The following is a 23,355-nucleotide window of genomic DNA, read 5'->3' on the forward strand; positions in this document are numbered from 1 at the left end:
TGCTATATTGCTTGTAGATCAGTAGATATATCATCAGTATGGTGCCAGTAATGTGTCTTGGTAGTACATCTGATTATTGTGATTTGGGATGTTAAAAAACTAACTATTGACATGTCTGTCTCCAACAGGGATATTTTCTATGAGCTACTGCGTGAATGGGAAGATAATAGTGAAAAATCAGGTTGGGATTTTGAGAGGTGCCTGGGCAACAGGATCAGGTAATAATATTTGGTGCAGTAGTTTTGCTATTTACAAGTCAACAGAGCTCCTTAAGTACTCACACAGGCTAGGGTGCTGCCTCATGTTGATTATGTGGGAACTGGGATTAACTGGGAACCAGTTGTCATGGGTGTGGGTCCTATTTTCTGGCATTCCACAGGGTGCAGTTTGTTCCCCCAGGCTTTTCAAGCCTTTTGTACAAATCATTTGTGGTTTTAGGTTTGGTTGACATCAGTATGCGGACAATACTCAGCTCTGTATATCCTCATCCAAGTCTCCTGGTGATGAGGTTCTGAATCTCTGACTGTCTGCAATGTTTAACTAGCTAAAAGTGAACCAATTGAAACTAAACCTTCAAAAGACAAAGGTAATACCAGTTAGGAAGGTGGAGATCTTGAAGGACATTGTTCTTCCAACTTTGATAGAGCTCAGCTTACCCTTGCTGACTCAATAAAAAGTCTTGGAGATCCAGCTTTTTTTACTGGAGATGCTGTCTACCAACTGAGTCTAGCCTGTAAGATGGCCCAGTGGGGAAAAACAGGGCCAAGACTGAGGGTGCAAAAATAGGTCATTATTTTATTAGGTTTAAAAAAATGACTACTAAAAAGAATTCCCAGTGTGTTTTGCCCATCAAAGGCTTCTATTTTTTTAACATTTATATACCACCCTCCCCTGTGGGCAGTTTACAGTGAAAGATGGATAGTACAGTACAAAGAAAGCATCATAAACCTCATAACATATCAAACATTAGAACTTGTAACATTTTCAACTGTAGCACCTTTAAACTTTACAACTCTGAATTTTGGGGGTATATCTATAGATTTAGTTTTTCCAGGAGTGTTCACAGTTTGGTGGTGGAAGAGGCCTCTGGACTCTTGTTGGTGGCTATTTCATTGGCCTTGACCAAAGGCTTGGTGGAAGAGCTCCATTTTACAGGCTCTGTGGAATTGTCTTAGTTCCAGCAGAGCCCTGATCTTGCTCAACCAAGTGGGGGCCAGAACTGAAAAAGGCCTGGCTCTGGCCAGATGAATCTCCTGGGGTCTAGACTCACCAGCTTGTTGGTGCTTATAGAGGGCAGTGCTCTTTCAGGGGCATAGGCAGAGAAGCAGTCCCTCAAGTATTCAGGGCCCACCTTAAGCCAGATCCGGTATTCAGCTGGTAGATAGTGCAGCTGTTGGAGTGCGGGCTGGATGTGGGCCCTCCAAGGTGTTCCCGTAAGAAGCCTGGTTGCTGTTTTTGGTTGAATAAGAAAACTGTGGTAGGTGTTCATGCAGTAGAAGAAACAATGTAAATAGGTCAGGAGGTGCTTCTCACTGATCAGGGAATTAGAAAGAAAATACTATTTTTAGTTTTGACCTTCACAAGTCTTGAAATTGCTCTGGAAGACATTTGCTATTCCTTATTATCCATACAAAATTAAAGCTATTCTATTTACTCTAAATCAGGGAGAACTCATAATTTGTGTCTTATTTTACAGAGTTATGATGGCTCACCTTTCAGCAGCCTGTAACTACAGCCACTTTGCTAGGCTCTTTCAGAAACAGCTTCTTCAGGTAAGGAATGACAGAGTTGCTTGAGCTTCCCACTTGCAAAATGGTAAGTTTTACTGACTGGTGGCAAGATGCTTATACTTTGTTATCCTAAAATGTTCTGATCAAAAATTAGGAGAATCAGCTGTGCAAAAAGGGGAATAACTAGCAGGATCTGTTTTGCACAGTTTACGAGGTGACTAAGCCCTTCAGGAATCCAAGGCAGACAACAAATGCTGTTTAAAATAATATTGTAGCTTTATTTACTGAATGAATAAGACTACACAATTACATCAACACATACAGCAGAAGTAAATAAGATAGGAAATGGCTAAGTTTTGGGAAGGAGGGCAGCAAGAGTCATACCTATCTTGAACAAATGGAGAAGTTGGGTGCATTGAGGGAAGGAGTCAGCAACACGAATGAAACCAGCATTTGAGTGCCAGAGGGGAGCAAGCACATTGGGAGATCCAAGGAAGGGTTCTTATAACCTTTCCTTAGTCAGATACATGCTTGGGACAAAGGGCCTTCTTTTGATGTGGGCCTAAATGGTTGATTGATCCAGGATGTCCAGGATCAAAATGATGAATGAGACTGATCTGGGAAACCTGAGACCTGGTTTGATATAGAGAGAGCCATAAAGCTCTGGGCATTCTGGTGTTTTAATCATGTTTTAATCATGGATAGGAAGGGGATTCAAAGTTAAGAAAACTCTTCTGACCGGGCAGTGATATCAGGGCTCTCTCAGCCTCATCTCCCTCACAGGGTGTCTGTTGTGGGGAGAGGAAAGGGAAGCTGCTTTGAGCCTCCTTCAGGTAGAGAAAAGCGGCATATAAGAACCATCCCTTCTTCTTCTTTTCCTCTTCCTCTTCAAAAAATCATGTATCAGAAATGGGAAGAAAACATATCTTCAGTATTGTATTAAGCAATTCATTTGTGGTTATCTTTTGCATAGACAGAAATTTTCACTTACTTATGAAGCTCAACTATTGTTCTCGAAAAAATGTGTGTGATAACTTTTTGAAATCACTGGGCACTACTAAGGTTAGTTAGGAAGTGCTGGATCTCAATCTGTGTTGCTTTAATTCTTGAATTCAAATCAATATGTTGCATTTATGTTTTTGTCAAATACATATACCCTCATTTTGTAGTTCCATACTGATAATAGAATTGAGAGAAACAGCACCATAGATTCAGTTTAACTGATAAGGTACTTTTAAAAAATCACATCTGGAGACATGAAATACCCATGAGTGTAGTTTCCTCAGTAGTGAGTTCACATGTGCAATTTATCGCTTCATATTGTGCCCATCAAAAGTGATGAATAATCATATTTGAATGTACCCTCAGTGGCACTAATTAAATTATGTGTGTGTATTTGAATCAGCCCTAAGATATTAAGCTAAATGGGACAGTAATGAGAAATATGGAGTATGGTGGTGGACTGTTGGGTGCGGAAAGGAGAAAAATCTTAAATGCAACCTCCCCCTTCCCCCTCTCTTCCCCCTTCCCCCTTTCTCTTCCAAAGATGTGTAGAGTTCCCACTGGAGGTGGCATAAGTTGGGGAGACCCCCCCGACCAGGATGTACTTAACATGCTGGGATCAGACAATCTGAGTCGGTTGAAGAGGTTGCAAGAGAGATTTATCGTCCCTCAGAGCATCAGAGGACCGTGTCCACCTCCTTCCTTCCCTGGGTGCCAGGAGTTCTTCAGGGACTTTATCCTGAGTGCTGGAAGGTCAGCTACTTATGGCTGCTTCTGCCTGGGCCTTTTTTGGGTAGAGTAGTGGCTTCTCTTAAGAAGCATTTGCTGCTGCACTAGGCTCAGCTCTGACAAGGCCCAAATATGTGGTGGAGGATGAAATATTGATAAAGGCTTGTGCTCGATCTATTGCATTGTTCCTGAATGGCAGGCTAACTAAGTTTTTGCCTCTGTTTCCACAAATTATTCCTTTTGGGTAGCTTTTCTTTATGTGCTTATGGTCTCAGTTAACAAAATGCATTTCCAAGGGTTGCAGAGTTGTTTCTTTTCATATTCCACTGGGCAATATGACATAGCACTGTGACAAGCTAAATAAAATGATGCTCAATATTGGGGAACAAACCTATGAGACAGCACAGTAATTTAATTTGCTTTTTAAAATTGCACAAAATGCAGCTGAAGTGTTTTGTGCGTGTGTACCCTAAGATATGTGCCACAAATATGTGTCTAAATTGTTACTATAACACACCATTCATGGTTTAAGAGAGATTTCACTAAATTTCTGTTGATTTTTATGCATCTGACCAGTACCTTAACATATACATACATACATGCACATAGGACAAAGAGGAATCTTATGGTATAAAGGCCAATACTTCCTTGTTGAAGCAACAACTTTCTGGACTAGAGCTCACTTTGTTAGATGCATAAGGTGAGTCTCTAGTTGGCAGACACATTTATACTAGTGGTTCCTTTATGAGGGTTTTAAATACTCTTGCATAGTATCCGATATTCTCAGGCATAGTTATTATAGTATAATAAACCTAGGGGTAGTTAATACAACTTAACGAGCTAGCTGAATTTGAATTTCTTTTTAAAAGCTTTGCAGTCACTATTCATCTTAAATGCTTTTTCTTTCTTTGCCAAAGCTATCAATTTAACCAGCACTTGATGGATAGTCTCTGCCTGCAGATACTGGAACTGAATGCTCTTACCTTGGTGGAGCATGAGCGCAGTGATGGGGACACAATGGATGAACAGGTAAGTTGTATTGCCTGGTGACAGCACTTCACAAGGCTTGTTCATTGAACCAGTCCTAATGCAGAATCTTCATTAGCATTTCTTTACAATGTTGCATAAATAAGCAGTGAGTTGACTTTCAGTAGCCATTGTATCTGGCCTTACTTGGGACTGGGAGTTCTACAGCACAGCAGTGGACTGATTTGCCACACTTGTAGAATTGTAGCTCCCTGGGCATGGTGTCTGAAAGTTCTGCACTTAAAAAAAATCCTTGGCCAGATAACCTTAGTTTTTTTTAAAGTAAAATATAGTATGTTTGCATGTATTTTGCATTTCATTCTAATTATACAGTGTGATATATGTGCATTTTCTCAGAGTGGAGATTGCCTTTTTGTTAAGGACAGTGAGGTGTATTACAGCTATGAATTTTATGTACTTATGTATTATTTATTATTAATTTCTGTAACTGCCCTTGGCACGGCCATTTTGGGGCCGTTTACAACAATAGTCAGTAGAACCAATTAACATTAAAACCATTAAAAAACATTAAAAGATAACTCACTGCCAGGCTGTCTATTAAACAGCTCCCTTCTTGGTCCAGGATGGGAAGGAATTACGGAGGCTGCCCTTTTGATTGATGTAGTTGCTCCATGCTAATCACTGGAAAGCCTCAGGAAGTCTCTCTTAGATACAGTATTTCTCAGGCTTTCTGCACATTCACAATGTCTAAAAAATGTATTGCACTGGGGAAAGGGTTTGAGGTTATCTTGGTTTGTATTCCACAATTATGGCCAAATATGATTGAATCAGACCATTCTCTCCCAAGGTGAGTGTTAGCTACCCTGAGTGACCCCTCAGTTTGTAGACCCTTAATCTTCTTCTAGTTGAAAAACCTGTGAACAGGCTGTCCTGCTTCTCAAGAATACAAAATGCATTGCTGTCCAGTGAAGGTTTTAGTGAAAAAGTCATCAGAATGTATCTCATTGACTGTTTTTAGGACTTGTATTGATGCTTACAGCTCTAGTGGGCTGCTTATTTAGACAACCCCCTCAAAAAACAAATCCAGTTCTCCTTCTGAGATCAGTGATGTTGTCCTATAAATAAATGAGGTTTGGTGAGAAATACGTGCCACTCTGAGCACCTTGGAAACAGGGTGCACTAAATGCCCTTAATTAATTTTACAGTCTTATTAGAAATGGCTCCCAATCTGTTTTTTCAGTCCCTCTCCCCAGATGGTTGATGAAAAAGTTGATTTTATTTAGCGGCGAAGAACATTTGTAAAAAGCCTGCTTTGCTTTTAAACTTTTCTATTTGGATGTCACAGAGCAAAAAACAGACACATTGCTGATACTCCATGTACGGGGACCCAAACATTTCTCCTTCTTAAATAACTGGTTTGTAAGACCTCCAGTTTGAATCACATATGCAGTTTTTATGACCTGTATGTTTTCCCCAGCAGGGACAAAAGTAGCACACATGTTCTGACTTTCTTGTTGCTATCCTAGGGACTCTGGAGGTTTTATAAGAGGACAGAATGCTACAACCTGAACCTGTTCCTTTAGTATAACCTTCATGGTTCTCATTGTCTTTTCCCTGCATTTTTCCCCTATATCAGAATGAAAAAAAGCGTTTTGCTGCAGTCCTTATGAACCTTCGACTCCTGGCAAAATTCTTTGGATTCCTTGTCTTCCTGCCTTATCATACAGTGGAGCCCCCAACAGGAGATCTGCAGGCATCCGCAGTGACCTTAAGGAACCATGTATGTGACTAGCCAGGCTAACTAGAGGTGTACAGTTTTATTTTTCTGTTCAGATACATTGGGTACCCCCCCCAAAAAAAATTCAGATTTCCAAAAGAAACCCAAACAAATCTGGATTTTTTTTCTTTTTTGAAATCCTGCATTTTTTCGGGTCCAAATATACCCGAACTGAAAAATATCCAGGAAAAAAAAAGCTGTGGCAGAACTGTTAAAACAGCTATCTCAGCTGGGACTCTTTTGGGAGGTCCCTTTAAGCAGGACTGGCCAGGAGAGCTTGCAGAGGAGCTGATCCAGCTGGACTGGGGCTTTGCTGGGCAGCCCAGTTTAGACCAGACTGCCCAACAGAGCCTGCCAAGGAGTTGAATCTATAGAGAGAATTCCCCACAGGCTGGGTTGGGGCTTTGCTGGGCAGTCCAGTTCAAACCAGACTGTCCAAAAGAGCCTGTCAAGCAGCCAATACTCTCCGCTGGCTGGGCTCTTGGAGTCTGGTTTAAACTGGGCTGCTGGAGAAGCCAGTGCAAGGCCCAGCCTTTGGGGAGCAGTGTGTTCCCAGTGGCACCTCTTTGGCTCATTGTGGTGCTACAAACTAAAGACCAATTCTGGCTTTTGTATAGTACAGTTCCTTTTCTCTTTCATGCAGTGCTTTGATTATATGAGATTAAGTATTCCATTTATGCCTATGGGCCCCATGTTAAAAAACTTGCCTATTGCAGTAAGTTGCTTCTGCTGTGAAAAGCTTTGATGCAGAGATGCTCTAAAACAAATACCCATTAAGAAGAGAAATATCATACCTCATCAGTAACCGTAGATGTTGATGACGTTCTGTCACCTTTGGCCTGGAGTATCAGCTTCAGCTGTTCACGAGGCTTGTCTGAGATGAGCTTCCCAGGTGCTGAATTGGGTGGTGAAGCTAAGCCAGAGAAGATTTAGCCTTCCCCTCCTATGCAGCCCTGCCTTGTCATTCTTTTTTTGGCAGAGATAGGGAAAACATTTTTTTTGGGGGGGGGGGCACAAAATTCTTGCAGTGCCTTCTATTGTTCTGGTGGCCAACCAAGAACGATGTTACACTCCTGATAACTTTATCATCTTGTTCCAGTAGGGTTTCTGACAGTTTGTCCTCAGTTTGTCTGAAATGGAGTTTGAGAATAGCTGAAGTCTATCTTTGTTAGATGTTAGGTCTCTGTTAGGCCCTGCTTCAAATGCTGATCTAGAATTTGTGCTTATCAAATTTGTAGTGATTATGGTCGCACATAAAGAATTGTCTCAGTTTATCCTTCTCTCACATCAGCCATATGTGATTGATGCTCATGTTGTTCCTATGTTTGTTTTCTGTTAAGACCCTTCCTGTGCTGGATATATTGAAACTCCTAAGGCAGTCAGTTCAGAAGCAGCGCACAGTCCTCACTGTACCTTGGGTTGTAGAGTTCCTTTCCCTGATGGATCATATTGCTCCATTTCTTGACTACTATGCAAAGATATTTACTCTCCTCCTGCAGCTGTACAAGTAAGTGAGGTGGAAAGTGGTCTTTGAATCTGTTTGAGGTGTGGGAGGAGAAGTTACGTGCTTGAAAAGCAGAATATTGGCTTCCTAGTGAAACCTTTATTGCCCTTAGTAATAACCTCAAAAAGGATGTGGACCAAATTGAGAGGGTGCAGAGGAGAGTGATGAGGATGATCTGGGGCTTGGGGGTCCAAGCCCTATGAGGACTTGGGAATGTTCAGCCTGGAGAAGAGGAGGCTGAGAGGGGACAGGGATTGCTCTCTTTAAGATTTGAAAGGTTGCCTCTTAGAGGACAGCAGGTCCCAAACCATTTAGGTTTGTAATGGTCAAAGGAACACTTTGAATTTGGCTTAAAAATTATCTGGAAGCCCATGAAGTTATGTTTGTATAATGTGATCAGTGACTTTACTCAGATAACGGCTGGATGGATGCGTCTTGGACTAACTGAATAGTTTGACAAACTTTTCAGAGGTAGAGAGGTATAATACTTCAGAGAGAGTATTATACAAATACTGTAAGTTATCTGAGCTTATTTAAGACTAGTATCAAAGCCCATTTTAAAAATGGGCTTTGAAAGGGGTGGCAGGCAGGAGGGTGTGAGAGGGTGGCTGCGGCTCCCTGCGGCTAAAGGGACTGGAAAGCTCCCCCCCACCGGTGGCAACAGGGCTTTGTGGCCCACAGGGAGGCTGCAAATCCCCCCCCCCCTGGCTCCCTCTCCGCAGGAATGTACCTGTGGCCTGCAAAGCCCTGTCACTGCCTCTCTCCTCGTGGGCGACAATGGAGGCTGCAGCCACAAGGCTTCTAGCAGGTAAGGAGGGAGGGTGGGAGCTGGAGGGGGAGGGCCAATCAGGGTGGACCTGGATGGACAGGGCCCGGACAGTCTCCTCCTGGGAGGCTGTTTCCCAAATATATAAGGGAGCAAAATAGTGTTAAGGATGGTTAACTTCTCACAAGACTTTGAAATGGAGGAGACGAATCAAAGAGAATCATGACATTTGTTTCCTCTCTTACTTTTCTCTTACAGATGTCTGTTGGTTTCTGAAGATAAAAAGATGTGTTTCCTGAACAAGCTACTGATTCTTGCTGTTTTGGGATGGCTTTTTCAAGTAAGAGTTTATTTTCTTTAGGAAATAACATGCTTCTTACAGACCTTGTGGTTTTCCAAAGAGTACTGATATAGCACTTTTCCCAAACGTTTCCAGTATTTTACATGAATACAGCTCTTTAAACAGTTGTTTAAGGTAGCGATCCCCAACCTGTGGGCGGCGGACCACATGTGGTCCTTCGACTGATTGGAGGTGGGCCTCGAAGGACGCCTTCTCCCCCCCCCCCCCCGGCCTTTTACTTCATCCCCCCCCCAGCCCTTTACAACACACTTCATTGTTGTGCCGTGTCTGTATCTTATTTTGAAGGGATGTTTAAACATTACCATAGCGATCAGAGAGCGTTAGGGCAGTGGTTGAGAGTAGAGGAGTAAACTACCCCCCCCCCCCCGCCGGGCCTCAGTAAAAGGCGTTGAGTGGCCCCTGGTGAGTGGTCCCCGGCGTTGAGTGGTCCCCGGTGATAAAAAGGTTGGGGACCACTGGTTTAAGGTAAACCAATATTGCCATTCTGATGTAGAATGTGGAGCAACTTGAGCCTAAAGCCAGCTCATGTTCAAGATTGTGACAAGGTCTGAATGAAGAAGTTCTAGTTCAGTCTTTTTAGTTCCTTTATGGGTATGGATTCTGGAGCTGTGTGACTGCATGCAGTAGTAAATACACAGGAGAGATTACAGTGCATTGCATTAATTTGCAACTAGCAACTAGTTTATAATGCACAATGCTGATACTACATATTTATATATACAATATTATTTTTTTCAATATGGATGTATATAGGCCAGTAACAAATTAACAGCAGGGTTAGTTTGCCTTGTTAAAACATGATCTAACTTAAATAGGCTAGAGGTGCTTAGAGGCCTTGCCTGTCAACTTATTTTTAAAATCGTTTTGATGAGAGAGGGTGCCATTCATAGAATGAGTGGCTAGCTTCTAAAATATCCTTTGCCATTCAAACCCAATATTGCCTCTGTTGTGCAGCTTATCTGTCCAAATCCCTTCACCTATTGTCATTGCCTTGCTGAGGGAAACAAAAATTGCCTATCTGTTTCCCTGTAGCATGGCAAATAACTGTGAAGGGCTGTTGAAGTATTCAACAGGGGGAAGGGGAGAGCAAGTTAAGCACTCTCCTCCATGCTGCAGCTCTAATCCTAATCTGCACACTTTCTGGCTTTAACAGTGAGAAATCTTGCATTCACTGCATATTTCCCATAGAGTCTTCTTTCCCACTGACTAGAGGACATGGCTCATTCTGCATGACAGCTAATTCTGACAGATTGTAAATTCCTTGATAACTTGTATGCAAAAGGTCTGAGGTTCAGTCCCTAGTATCTTGAGTTAAAAAGCTTCAGGTAGTAGGTGAGGTGAAAGATGTAGTAGGTGAGGTGAAAGACTTGCACCTGTGGCTCTGGAGAACTGCTGCCAGTCAGAGTAAACAACACTGGACTTGGTAGACCAGAGGTTTGACTAAGCATAAGGCAGCTCCATGAGTGTAAGTACTGGGATGGGCCACTAAAGCTCTTGGTTGCCATTTTGACAGCTGTGCTTTAGCATATTTGAGAACAGAATTAAAATCCAATGGGTTTCGGTATTGTGCAGTGGAAATGGTGATATAGGAAAGTAAGCACATGAAGCAAGTTACGGTGCTGTAAACCATTCTTCCCAACATTTCTGTGAGTACTGCATGTTGGTACTAATCTAAGTGACTTGTTCCTTGCTTCTTGTGCTCAGTGCTTTCCCCTGTAGAATGCTAGCTCTTAGGCAAAGAGAGCAATTGCATTCATTAAAGCTGGATCTTTGTTCTGTTGGAGTGAGGAAATGGGATTTAATCTGGGTGATTGTTGGTTCAGGGGACGAGACCTGGTCTTCACCACAGATACTGGGGCCAGGTGTAGTAGCCCTTTCTGGTGGTGTCCTTGAATGAACTGCTTATTTTTTCCCTAGGCAAACTTTTCTCTCTGACTAAAGTGAAGACTGTTTTGTTTTGCTCTGCACTGCTGGTGGGATTAATTGTTCAGGGTGTATATTCCAGGTCCCCACTGTCCCAGTGAACCTTTTCTTTGAGGGTGAAGCAAGACTGGAAGGATTAATAACAGACTTACAAATAACAGCTCAAACTCTGGTAAGCTGGAATATTTGATTGCATTATGTGTATTTAACCGGGTTTCTTGTTGTATGTCGTCGAAGATATCTAGTTTAATAGTACCTGGGAGATTAAAAGGGTATCCATACAATATTTGGCTCTTTTCCCCCCCCCTTTCTCAGGATTCTGTGCCTTTGGTGGATCAGCAGTTGCTTTATTCTTGCTGTCCATATCTTGGTGAGTCATTTATCAGTCTTTTCTAAATGAATAATATATCTTTTTCTTCTTTTGTGACACCCCTTTTTGCTATGAGTTTGGTGTCTTTCTATGAAAGACTTATACGAGCCTTGAGGGCATTTCCCATCTTCTTCCTGACTCAATAGAAAACGTGGCACTGTTTTGCTTTGTCTCCTGGCCTCTGTGGGAAAGTGGCAGTGAAAGGCTTGGTATACTTTGTTGTCTTTTGGGCCAGCTTGTCATCCTTACATATTCATTTGTTCCAGGTGAGTTGAAGAAACTGCTGTCATCTTTCGTGTCTGGTAGTGGAGGAAAGAATGGTGGCTACATAAGAAAGATAACCCCGACTGCTGCGGAGTCTCTGGCTCCAAAGCCTTCCGTCACTCAGCAGAAACTTCAGGTAAAAGGCTTCCTTGCATGGGAACAAAGGTTTGTCTTTTGTAGCAACAGCAAGGAGAGGTGGCAAGATCAGGCAGGCGTTCACAAAGTGGCAACCTCTGGATGTAAAACCAAACCCAAAAAAGGAACACAACCCAACCTTTACAAGTAGGAACTCAGAAGTTGAGCTGTACAAAAATAATATAAAAACGGTAATTATTTATTGTGGTGCACAATTTAAAAACAGAATAAAAACTACATAAAAACTATACAGAACTAACTTCACATAAGACCAAATGCGTTTTGACCCTACTGGGTCTTCCTCAGTGGTCAGAATTATAACAATACACTCTATATACAAAATCTAAACTCATTATAAAGTGTAGCTGAGTGGGATCTGTAGATTATGGCTCCAACCAATATGTAAATTTTTGACTTTTGGAGACCACCTCCTATAGCATATGCCTAGGCTCCCCACTCTTCGCTATCATATATAATTCTGTGCTGAGAGTGTATCTCATGGGCGTTAGGAAAGAAAGGCTATATCAGTGTTTCCAAGAGGGGCAGAAGCCAGAGCATGCCTGGCCCACCCCCCTCCTTTGTTCACATCTGGAGGCAACTGGTCCCGCTTAGGCACTTGTCACAGTCCTTTATTGGTGGCTTGTGCATTGGGCCTGGTCTAGCATTGAGGGAGGCTTAGCCGGTGTGCCTGCCTCCCTCCCCTGATCCGGAGACCCCATAAAGAGCCTTGAAGGTGGGGGCCATTCAGCATTAGGCCTAGCTTGTGGGGTTAGCCCTCGCTCTAACCCTCAGGTGGCAAGGGGACCACGCGGTGGTATATGCCCACGTGGAACCCATAGACTTGCCTTCCTAAGGAGAGCTGGGGGAGGGTGTGTCATTGTTAGTATGCTTTATTTTTGTAAACAAACTGTCTGTCTGTCTCCCCCCTCCCCTTCTCTAGGGCTAGGGTAAGGAAAGGGAATCATTTTATATAGTCTTTCAAAATGTTAAAATGTTAATTAAATATATATTTAAAATTAAAAATGTGCAGAGGTATATAAAGCAGGTGCTACTAAACTTCTACATAGTTGATAGCCTGTAAATAACTTGTTTCTAGGGTTGTGTGGAATATTCCAGTCTCTTTAGGATTCCTTCTTTTAATAGGCAGAGCTGGAGCAAGCATTCTTCCACAACCATCCCCCGTCATTGCGGAGAACAGTAGAATTTGTGGCAGAAAGGATTGGATCGAACTGTGTCAAGCACATCAAGTAAGGACTGGGAAGGTTACATCGAACTTTCTCTAGGGTCTCTTGTACTGCCCGATAGGGAGGCAAAAATTATTCAGGATGGTGACAAATCAAGGCTGACTCAAGAACTCCAGAAAGATCTCCACCAGTTGAGTGAGTGGGCAACTATGTAGATAGAGAAAATGAACAGAGAGAACTTTTTCTCTCTCTCCCAAAAATAATTGATTGAAATGTGGAATTCTCTACCATAAGATGTAGTGAAGGCCACCAGTATCAATTGCTAATAGCCAATGGACTAATAAATAGGGAGCTCCACATTAAGTCCTGAATGCCAGTGCCCAGGGGCAACGTCAGGGGAAGGCCTCGGTCTCTGTGTCCTGCTGGCGGACTGCCAGGGGAACTGGCTGGCCAATAAGTGAGACAGACTAGCTGGTCTGATCCAGCACAGCTCTTCTTACCTCTTTTTGTGGCAAAATAGGCTCTCCTCTTAAGGGATGGGCTGATCCGTACTCTTTACTTCCTTGCAAAAAATATGACCTTGACTTGATCGGAGGGATATCCTTGAAGGCTTCACCAGTGCTTCTGCTTTCCAATGTGCACTGGAGGAATTCTGTAACATGGTTGCTGGCTTTATAGATTTCTGAGTGAGATTTGTGTGGTTGGAGAATTCCTTTGGAGCACCCCAGTTTCAGTTTCTCAGTATTTCCCAATGCCAGGTCACCTCTTGAGCAGAACGCTGTGGAGCCTGCCTGGAGTCCTGTTTTATACGTATTCATGAAATTTGGCAGGAATGTTTTGGCAAATTGTGTTCCATTTTAATTTAAAGTGATGTTTTCATGAGAAACCGATGTGGAAAACTTTGCTGATAGAAGGCAGTGATTCTCAGAGGGATGAGGAGAATTAGTGAAAAGTGCCCCTTGGGCCTGTGGAAATGCTTAGTGGCATCCAAGCCCGTCTTTTGCTCTGTCACATACCCTTCTGCTTCCCATCCATGCATTTCTGTTAGGTGTTTCCCCTCTTTAGAGGCAAGCTAAAATAGATACCTTGAGAAAACTATGATGTGGTGTGTTTTGATTGTCTCTCACCTGGATCCTTGGCTTTTGCAGGGCGACTCTGGTAGCAGAACTGGTGAGAAGAGCTGGGGTCATACTACAAGGCAAAGTGAAGGAGGAAGATGCCAATTACGACAAGTTGCTAGACGGGGTCTGCTCTGAGCTGTATGCAGAAGGCGCGCAGGCTATTACCCAAGCTCAAGAGTATGGAAGATAGCTGATTTAATACAGTTTTTGCCACCTTTCTGGTTGATTAGCTGGTGCCTTGGGGCAGAGTTTATTGTTTAATAAATGTGTACCCCAACCACTGTTATCTACGAGGGTTCGTACATCATACAAGAGCAATTAGTATGGGATACAAACATGTAAACAAACAGTCTCAATGAGAGCCAGCATGGCATAGGGGTCAGGGTGTTGGACTAGGAACTGGAAAACCCTGGTTTAAATCCCAGCTCTGCCATGGAAGCTTCCTGGGGTAACCTTGGGTTGTTGTGAGGATAAAATGGAGAAGAGGAGAATGATGTGAGCTGCTTTGTTCCTGTGAGAGAAAAAGGCAGGGTATAAATAAAACAAATAAAATGAATTTAACATTGAGACTGCATACAATACAAGGAAGACTGCACTGTATGCATTAGGTCTTACTAATGGTGCATATAGTTCTTACTGTATGTATTAGTTTGTATTTTGATACCAACTGTGTAACTGGAGCACTTTGAGCACATGACACTTTTTAATGCTGAATAAGATCCGCCCATCAAGGTTAGTACAGTCTACAGAGATTGGCAGGGACCCTCCAGGATCTCAGGTCTTTCAGCCAACTGAGTGCCAGTGTGGTGTAGTGTTTAAAAGCAGCAGACTCTTATCTGGAGGATACATGATGCCTGCTGAGTGCTCTGGGGCCAGTCACAGTTCTCTTAGAACTCTCCCAGCCTGACTTCCTTCACAAAGTGCAGTTGTGAAGTTGTGGGGTGAGGAAAGGAATGTGATTGCGATCTGCTTGAGACTCCTAAAGGTAGAGAAGAAAAGGCTATTAGAAACATACTCCTACTATTCCTTGAGGCTTTTAATTTTGGATGGCAGAGATTAAAAATGGGGTGTTCTGTGTGTAAAGCAAATATTCTCCCACTGAGCCATGGCCTGTTTTAGTTGCAAAGGGGACTGTATGAATGTTAGCACTGCACAGGGCCACTTCCAACACTATGACCCATTATGGCCCCTCCTCGTTTGGGGTGGATTGTGTAGAACTAAGGGGAACATCTGTAATTTGGCTTTTCTGGTTCTGTCAACATTTCTTAGGTTGGTGGTACAGTATTGGGACGGGGTTGACAGTAGGATACTATTTTACAAAATCTCTGTTTCCTTGTATATGTATAGGTTTTGCAGGAAGAAAGGTCCTGAGGCTGTAAAAATCCTTCTGCCAGAAGAGATAACTGCAGCAGTATGTACATTTTGGATTGCTTACCTTTTTGGTTCTGTGCAATAGAAAGTTTGGTTTCTTTATGACATTGTGACTTTGTTCTAATCTATTTATTTTCCTGAAAATTTCTGTTGATAAGTTTGCAATATCTCAACATTTTGTTTCTATTAATTATGTTAAAGTGACTGCAGCAGTTTGCAATTTTTGGGACCTAACAATGCCTCCCTACTTTTGCAAATTCTGCTATTTTTGCAGTTAGAAGGATTCAGTTGCTATAACAAGCTGTGCCAAAAAGCGTATTTATTTGCAGATCAAAAGCTAAAAGCAGGTAAAGGGCTTTCCCTGGTTGTTGCATGACTTTAGTAGCAGCAGCCAGCTGTAGCTGTCTAATTTTCTGTCAAGAAGAAGAGAAAGAAGAGTTGGTTCTTATATGCTGCCTTTCTCTACCTGAAGGAGTCTCAAAGTGGCTTACATTCACCTTCCCTTTCCTCTCCCCACAACAGACACCCTGTGAGGTAGGTGAGGTTGAGAGAGCCCTGGTATTACTGCTTAGTCAGAACAGCTTCACCAGTACTGTGGAGAGCTAAAGTCATCCTGTTGGCTGCATGTGGGAGATCAGGGAATCAAACCCGGCTTGCCAGATTAAAAGCTGCCACTCTTTACAACTACACCAAGATGGCTCTCTAGAAGAATTTTCCATGCAATTGCTTGTTTGCTTCAGATTCATATTGATTTGTTGAGATGGATGTGTGCAATGTTGATTGCACCAGTGGGAATAGCAATACCTCTCTCCTGCTCTTCCCCTAAGGTTTTGAGCTGTGCAGCAAATATTGCCGTGGGGTTAGCTACTGAGAAGGCCTGCAGCTGGCTCTCCACCAACATCTCAGGTAAGCTGGACAACTTGGCCGAGTTAGTCTAAACCTCCAGGTGACCAGGGGTGGTGTGATTGCTTGAGAGTTATTAAAACTGGGGTGGCCATGGGAATGCATCTAATTTTTAAAAATATACTGGTGATCCCTGGTCCGCTTCAGGCACGGCATCTTTCAGATGGCACTTACATCCAGGCCAGCCTAGTTATTTTTGAGGGTGTACCTAGTTACTGTGATCTTGCAGCCCCGTTTCATTTTTTATTTATTTTAGGTTAAAAGGACTTAATAGAAATATTTGTACAATTAAATTTCAGCTATTTTAAAATTTTGTTTTAATCAAAATATGTACACAAGCCTTTAACAAAAGACTAAAAAGGTAAAGGTAAAGGTATCCCCTGTGCAAGCACCGAGTCATGTCTGACCCTTGGGGTGACGCCCTCTAGCGTTTTCATGGCAGACTCAATACGGGGTGGTTTGCTAGTGCCTTCCCCAGTCATTACAATTTACCCCCCAGCAAGCTGGGTACTCATTTTACCGATCTCGGAAGGATGGAAGGCTGAGTCAACCTTGAGCCGGCTGCTGGGATCAAACTCCCAGCCTCATGGGCAGAGCTTTCAGACGGCTGCCTTACCACTCTGTGCCCCAAGAGGCTCTAACAAAAGACTACAGACATATTATATTGGCTATGCACATTTCTAGTTCTAGTTTTGTGTTGGTAGTGTATTGTACTAGTCTGGATTACAGTAACTTAATATCTGTGTCCTGATATCATTATGGGAGACTACTGAGTTAAGAGTGCCACCTCTGCTTACATCTGTAAGGTACAAAGGAGAGTAAACTGGAAATAGAAGCGAAATAGTGGATTAAAGTCCATTGAGGTGCAAGGGAATGTATTCTTTTAAAAAGATATGAAAGAAAAATGGTCGTTGCGTAATGAGATCTATGAAGACCTCCTCCATAAAAGTCAGTGTTTGCACACATCTAAAACACAGTGCAATTGCTCTGTGTTTAAACAAATTATGTAAAATGCACCTAGAAAACCTTCTAGATTTCTATTCTTTGATCTTCTTCCATGTTTCTTGCTGCACTTTTATAGAAGATGACTTCTTTAATGCAGAAACTAAATTTTTCCCACATTGCAAAGTCTGACTGCTATAATTACTTCCCGCAGATACGTTGAGTACTCAAAAGCCATGTGTGGTTCCAAGGTCTCCAGTCAATGGTGGAGGAGAAAGGGGGGAGCCATAGGATGCCTGTGTAGAAGCTTGTCTTTCATGCCTTCTCATCCTTTTTAATGAGACCAAAATGATGTGGCTGAGAAGAAGAGTTGGTTCAGGGACTGCTCCCGATCTGTGGATCATTTGGTATTGGGCCGCAGCTCCTCCTCCTCCCTGGATGCTGCCTCGGGGGCTGCCCTGCCACCAGCTCACCTTTGGTGCCCTCCAGTGGCCGTCATGGCTGGGGCTCCCCCTTGTTGTGGCACTGTGCAGTTGCTGCTGGCAGCACCCCCCAGTGGGCGGCGGAAATTCAGGGGCGCCGGTGAGAAAGCAAGTGGAGCAGGGGCTCAGCTGGTGGCGATGTCCCTCGGCAAAAGACTACCCCCCCCCCGGGCCTCAGTAAAATTGTCAATTACTGACCGGTCCCCGGTGATAAAAAGGTTGGGGACCACTACACTACACCAAACTGGCTCTCATTAGAAGTTCTAATAGTTTTGGCACAAAGGCAGCATCCAGGGTTTCAGGATGAAGGGATGATGATATTCATAGCTTGCAAGAAAAGGAGACAGTCTTTAAGAAGGAGGGACTGTTGCAGGAAGAAAAGCAGCAGCAAGGGCTTGCATGAATAGCAGCTGGAGGGGAAAAGGGACATGGTCGTTACGTGACCTGTTGTTTATGCTTACCAAGGGTTTATAATGCATCTCTTTGCCCCACCCTACTGTGCCCCTTACTCTGGGCTCCTAGAGAGCAAGAAGCAAACCTTTCATCCCTTTGTTAACTTTCTGTGTACCTGCTAGGATTTCTGTGGACAAAAGCTGCATCACTTCTGTAGTTTCTGCAATGCCAAACATGCTCTCTAAATATTACAGTATTAGCAGCAGACTTGGAGTGGAGAAGGTACCAGTGGATCTACATATTCAGCGGTATCAATGTTCCCATTTGCTATGTGTGAAAAGAAATGAGTGCTGTGGTTTGTTCTTTACAGCTTTAATTAAGAGAGAAGTAAAAGCCACCTTTGGGCGCATGTTGAAAGTTCAGGGGCCCTCTCTGTCTGGTGCCAATGAAGGTGTTCAGAGAAAGAAAAGCTGCCCTCCAGATTGTCGGCATCAGATAATGTTCCCCTCCCAGATAATCAATGAAATCAAGGTATGGACCTGCTGCTGCTGTTCTCCTCTTTAATCTCTATTAAAGGTAAAGGTAAAGGTTTCCCCTGTGCAAGCACCGAGTCATGTCTGACCCTTGGGGTGACGCCCTCCAGTGTTTTCATGGCAGACTCAGTATGGGGTGGCCTTGCCAGTGCCTTCCCCAGTCATCACTCCTAAATAACGACCATCCAGCCTGCTCCTAGTTTGCTTGCATGGCCCATTTTCTCAGCCCTGAGCATTATTGAAAAAGATGAATCTCAAGCAGGGTGGATGGAGCTGATGGTCTTGTCCATGTATCATGTCCTCTCAGAAGTACCATGTCAAAACACAATCTTTTCTGTGTAGTTACAAGACTTTTTCTATGAGGCCAGAACATATGTATATATTAAAAGTGTATGTATTATGAGTGACGAATACTGTTCTGTCTAGGATGTCCTTTGTATTACTGTGGGCCCACGGGATGAAGATGAAGAAGTCGAGTTTCTCCACCTGGAAGGTTTATTGGAGAGGCTAAGACAGACCCTTCAGTGCAGAAAGGTAGAAATGGGTTTAATCTGGGCTAAAAGAGGCAGCCTTATACTGATGGTAAAATGACTCCATATTTCTGTGATATGTATTGACAACTTAGTAATGTTTTCGGTGAAATATTTGTCTGTTTGCTTGGTATTTATATTCTACTTTTCTCCTCAGTGGAGAACCAAAGTATCTTACCTCAGTCTCCCCTCCTCTATTTTATCTTCACAAAAAGCCCATGAGGTAGTTGAGGTTGATAGAGAGTAACTCACCAAAGGTCATTGAGTAAGTTTCCATGGTAACCCGGGGATTTGAAGCTGGGTCTCCCATGTTCTCGCCTGACACTCTAACCCAGGCTTTCTTAACCAGGGTTTCATGAAACCCTGGGGTTTCTTGATAGCTCTGGGTTTCCTGAACGGGTGGAAGCTAATTAATTTATATATATATTTTAACATTTGTTAAACATTTATCAGGTGATAAGACCACCCAGGGCCCCTCCCCACCCCTCCATATCCATCACTGGCCATTTTGGACATGGTGGGTGGGTATATAACAATGCTTCCCAACCATATTCTGCATAATTGTGCCACTTCTGGGGTTTCTTGAAGCCTGAAGAATGTTTCAGGAATTCCTCAATGGTAAAAAAAAGTTGAGAAAGGCTGCTCTAACTACTGCTATAGCATGCTGGTCTAATTGGTTGTCTCCATTTATCCCGAGTTAAAATATGGTTCTTGTTTGCTTCCCCCCACCAGCTCCTTTTTTATTCGTAGGTATTAATCACATTCATGCCACATATTTATGAAATCAGCAGATATGTATTAGTAATGGATTTCCCCTTTCAAATACCTGAGCAGCAGTCAGAAAAGGATGTGGACCCTCCTTGCATGTTTTAAAGTCACTGTTGCAGTATATAGGTGTGAGCACTCACAATATCACTCATGATATTCTAACTCTATGATTCTATGTAATACTTTACATTTGTATCTTTTCCTGTTTCCTGTAAACCGCCCTGAGCCCTCGGGGAGGGCGGTATATAAATCTAATAATAAACAAATAAATAAATAATACAAAGCATTTAAGAAGTCTGAACTGTGGCAGTATTTCTTGATGGGCAGTTTTTCAGTGTTGTGGTATCTTTTGTATTTCCCCCCAGTTCATATGCCCAGCATCAGAACAACAGCTAGCTAAATGCACCGTCGAGCTGGCTTCTCTTCTAGGTAAATTCTGGAAAACATTTCCTCCTTAACAGTATTCCTATTTTCTTTTGTTTTGATGTCTCATTTTTTGTGGAATAATGCTTGATCTATGCATTAGTGAACTTTTCAAGACAGGATCAGTACAGCAAATCACATGGCAATTATTTCTTTTATTAATGCAATGATTAACCTGCATTAGGGGGAGGGGAATGAAGAGGCGTGATGGTTAACTGAATAGAATCCTTAGTTACAGAAACACATTGGATTGGATCCTGCCAGACAGATATGTACACAGGGATATAGTAACAGCTGATTCCTCTCCCTGTGAAAGCCTTTACTTATGCTGTTACAAAGGTCCTTCAAGTCCCTGGAGCACCATTAGGGAGGGGGGGCTTTTGGGCAAGAGGGGAAGTGAGGTACTCGTGCTCTGCAGGTAAAGAGTCAGCTTGGTGTAGGGTTTGATTTTGCTCTCCCCAACATGCAGCCAGCTGGGTGACCTTGGGCTCGCCACAGCACTAATAAAGCTGTTCTGACCGAGCAGTAATATCAGGACTCTCTCAGCCTCACCCACCTCACAGGGCGTCTGTTGTGGGGAGAGGAAAGGGAAGGCGATCATAAGCCGCTTTGAGCCTCCTTCTGGTAGAGAAAAGCGGCATATAAGAACCAATTCTTCCAGAAACCTAACTGCCTGTGGTAAATTCTTGGCAGAATGAAAGCCATTGTTTGGCACATGAGCTGTTCCAATTGAAGCCATTAATTAAACCTGTGTAACAAAGGAGAGCCTCTTGTGGCGCAGAGTGGTAAGGCAGCCGTCAGAAAGCTTTGCCCATGAGGCTGGGGGTTCAATCCCAGCAGACGGCTCAAGGTTGACTCAGCCTTCCATCCTTCCGAGGTCGGTAAAATAAGTACCCAGCTTGCTGGGGGGTAAACGGTAATGACTGGGGAAGGCACTGGCAAACCACCCCGTATTGAGTCTGCCATGAAAACGCTGGAGGGCGTCACCCCAAGGGTCAGACATGACTTGGTGCTTGCACAGGGGATACCTTTACCTTTAACAAAGGAGACCTGAGAAAGAACCCCTCTAAGAGGGTTATTTGGAGAGTGATGTGTTGCTGGGTAGAGACTCAGGATGCCTGCTGATGCCTAGACACACTGGAGGGCTGAAACACTTTGGGACCTGCAGGACTGTTCCATCATGCATCCAGATGTTGGCACTGGACTTTCAATCTCCAGAAGTCTATTAGTGGTTTTGTGTGCATGTCAAATAGGATGGAAGGGAAGATGGAGCTCTGCAAAACTTGGGCATGTTAGGGGTTGAGCACATCTATTAGAATCACTTCCTTAGATCTTTCCACTTAGAAGGAACAGAACCACTGCAAACCAAGGCTCTCCTGAACCCAGTGAAACAAAACAGGGGGGGATACTTAGTTGGTGTTGGTAGGCCATTGTGAGGTCAGGAAGAACTGACCCCAGGATGCCCCCTCCCCTGGCAATAGCTCCACAAAAGTAATCAGGTTGAGCAAGCTAGGCGGTTTTTGCTATATAACCAATCCAAAAGCCAGATAAGCCAACACTTGAAGCAGAATGGCCACCATAAAAAGATGATTTGAGTGCAAGTTAAGTTCCAAAAGAGGGATTTTTTTCAGCAGTTAAAAACTGCTTCTTTGGTATTCTTACAATTTTCAGTGCTGTCCTTACTTCGGTTGAATATTTTGTTCAGGTTAAGTAGAAAGCATTTGGGGTAACTATTCTCTAAGATGGCTCCTCTTCTCCTGTGGAGGTTGTAGAACAGGGGTGACTACAGTGTGGCTCTCCAGAAGTCCATGAACTACAATTACCATGAGCCCCTGCCAACATCCTGGTAGGGTCTCATAGTAATTGTAGTCCATGGATATCTGGAGAGCCACAGTTTGACCACCCCTGTTGAAGAAGTAGAGAAGAGAGGAATTGCCCCACTGTAAGCTGCTTTGATAGATAAAAGCGGCATATAAGAACCAACTCTTCTTCTTCTTCCTAACTTTGAAAATGTCAGTTTCAGATCGTGTTCCTATCCTGGGGCCAGCCTTTCACATGCCAAAGAAACAGGAGCAGCAGCAAGCAAAGAACCACCTTGTCTGTAGCCTGCTCAAATCCTTGCTCTCCATGTGGAAAGAAGATTTTGAGGCACCTGTGCCATTACAGCTCTTCTTCAGCAGGAGGAACACTGCATACCTTGCAGACAACAAACCGCGTGAGGTGGGGCTTTTGAATTATTATTATTAATTAATAATAATAAATTAGGTATGTGGGTCCCAACCCGCGTATAGCCTTAAAGGTCAAAAACAGAACCTTGAACCTGATCCGGGCAGCAATTGGCAACCAATGCAGCTGCCTCAGCACAGGCTGGATATGGGCCCTCCAAGGTGCACCGGTGAGGACCCGAGCAGCTGCGTTTTGCACTAGCTGGAGTTTCCGGATCAGAGACAAGGGTAGGCCGGCGTAGAGCGAGTTACAGAAATCTATTCTGGAGGTGACTGTCGCATGGATCACTGTAGCCAAGTGGTCAGGGGACAGGTAGGGCGCTAGTAGTCGGGCCTGGCGAAGATAGAAAAACGCCTGACCCGCTACTTTCTTGACTTGAGCCTCCGTAGTCAGGGAGGTATCGATGGTCACTCCCAGATTCCTGGCCTGGGGCGCGATGGTAAGTTGCGCTCCTGCCAGGGTGGGTAAGCGCTCTGCCTGGTCCTGCCCTCTGCCTCCCAGCCACAGGACCTCCGTCTTGGGGTTGAGTTTCTCGAATTATTTCTAACCTACTTAATTGATCTTATTGCTCTTTGTAATTGGTATCTCAAACTAATGATGTCAGTAAGAGGGATGCTTGTCTTCATTTGTTTAGCGAACAGTGAGATACATTAGAAACAGAGATGAGCCAAATAATATTTCTGCAGATTGTAGTGTGCAAGTATGGAATGTGAAAGCAAGCATACGGTTAAAGCCAAGTAGAGGACAATGCAAGGAAATGCTGCAGAGATCATAGTCATGATTCATACTAACACATGTACAATAAACTATTTAAAATCATTAGAACAAAGTTTGAATCCAGTGGCACCTTTAAGACCGACCAAGTTTTACATGCATGCACATGAAATCTTCTGTCTACCTTGAATAAAATTTGGTTGACCTTAAAGGTGCC

At 43.4% G+C, this 23,355-nt stretch overlaps 1 protein-coding gene across 1 annotated transcript in view; it reads left to right on the forward strand.

The window, feature by feature from the left end:
• The window catches only part of CDAN1 (codanin 1), a 45,840-nt gene that overhangs the window by 19,504 nt on the left and 2,981 nt on the right, over nucleotides 1-23,355 (forward strand). Inside the window, exons 9-26 of the mRNA XM_077322738.1 lie at nucleotides 129-218; nucleotides 1,697-1,772; nucleotides 3,277-3,485; nucleotides 4,379-4,490; nucleotides 6,085-6,228; nucleotides 7,566-7,732; nucleotides 8,754-8,835; nucleotides 10,862-10,951; nucleotides 11,095-11,149; nucleotides 11,416-11,549; nucleotides 12,692-12,795; nucleotides 13,881-14,030; nucleotides 15,201-15,264; nucleotides 16,052-16,130; nucleotides 18,315-18,475; nucleotides 18,904-19,011; nucleotides 20,141-20,204; nucleotides 22,216-22,418. Of these exons, the coding sequence (XP_077178853.1) occupies nucleotides 129-218; nucleotides 1,697-1,772; nucleotides 3,277-3,485; nucleotides 4,379-4,490; nucleotides 6,085-6,228; nucleotides 7,566-7,732; nucleotides 8,754-8,835; nucleotides 10,862-10,951; nucleotides 11,095-11,149; nucleotides 11,416-11,549; nucleotides 12,692-12,795; nucleotides 13,881-14,030; nucleotides 15,201-15,264; nucleotides 16,052-16,130; nucleotides 18,315-18,475; nucleotides 18,904-19,011; nucleotides 20,141-20,204; nucleotides 22,216-22,418 (2,092 nt within the window). The remainder of the gene's footprint in view (nucleotides 1-128; nucleotides 219-1,696; nucleotides 1,773-3,276; nucleotides 3,486-4,378; nucleotides 4,491-6,084; nucleotides 6,229-7,565; nucleotides 7,733-8,753; nucleotides 8,836-10,861; nucleotides 10,952-11,094; nucleotides 11,150-11,415; nucleotides 11,550-12,691; nucleotides 12,796-13,880; nucleotides 14,031-15,200; nucleotides 15,265-16,051; nucleotides 16,131-18,314; nucleotides 18,476-18,903; nucleotides 19,012-20,140; nucleotides 20,205-22,215; nucleotides 22,419-23,355) is intronic.

This window comes from Paroedura picta, chromosome 2, assembly GCF_049243985.1.
Source record: "Paroedura picta isolate Pp20150507F chromosome 2, Ppicta_v3.0, whole genome shotgun sequence".
In the NCBI taxonomy this organism is placed as follows: domain Eukaryota; kingdom Metazoa; phylum Chordata; class Lepidosauria; order Squamata; family Gekkonidae; genus Paroedura; species Paroedura picta.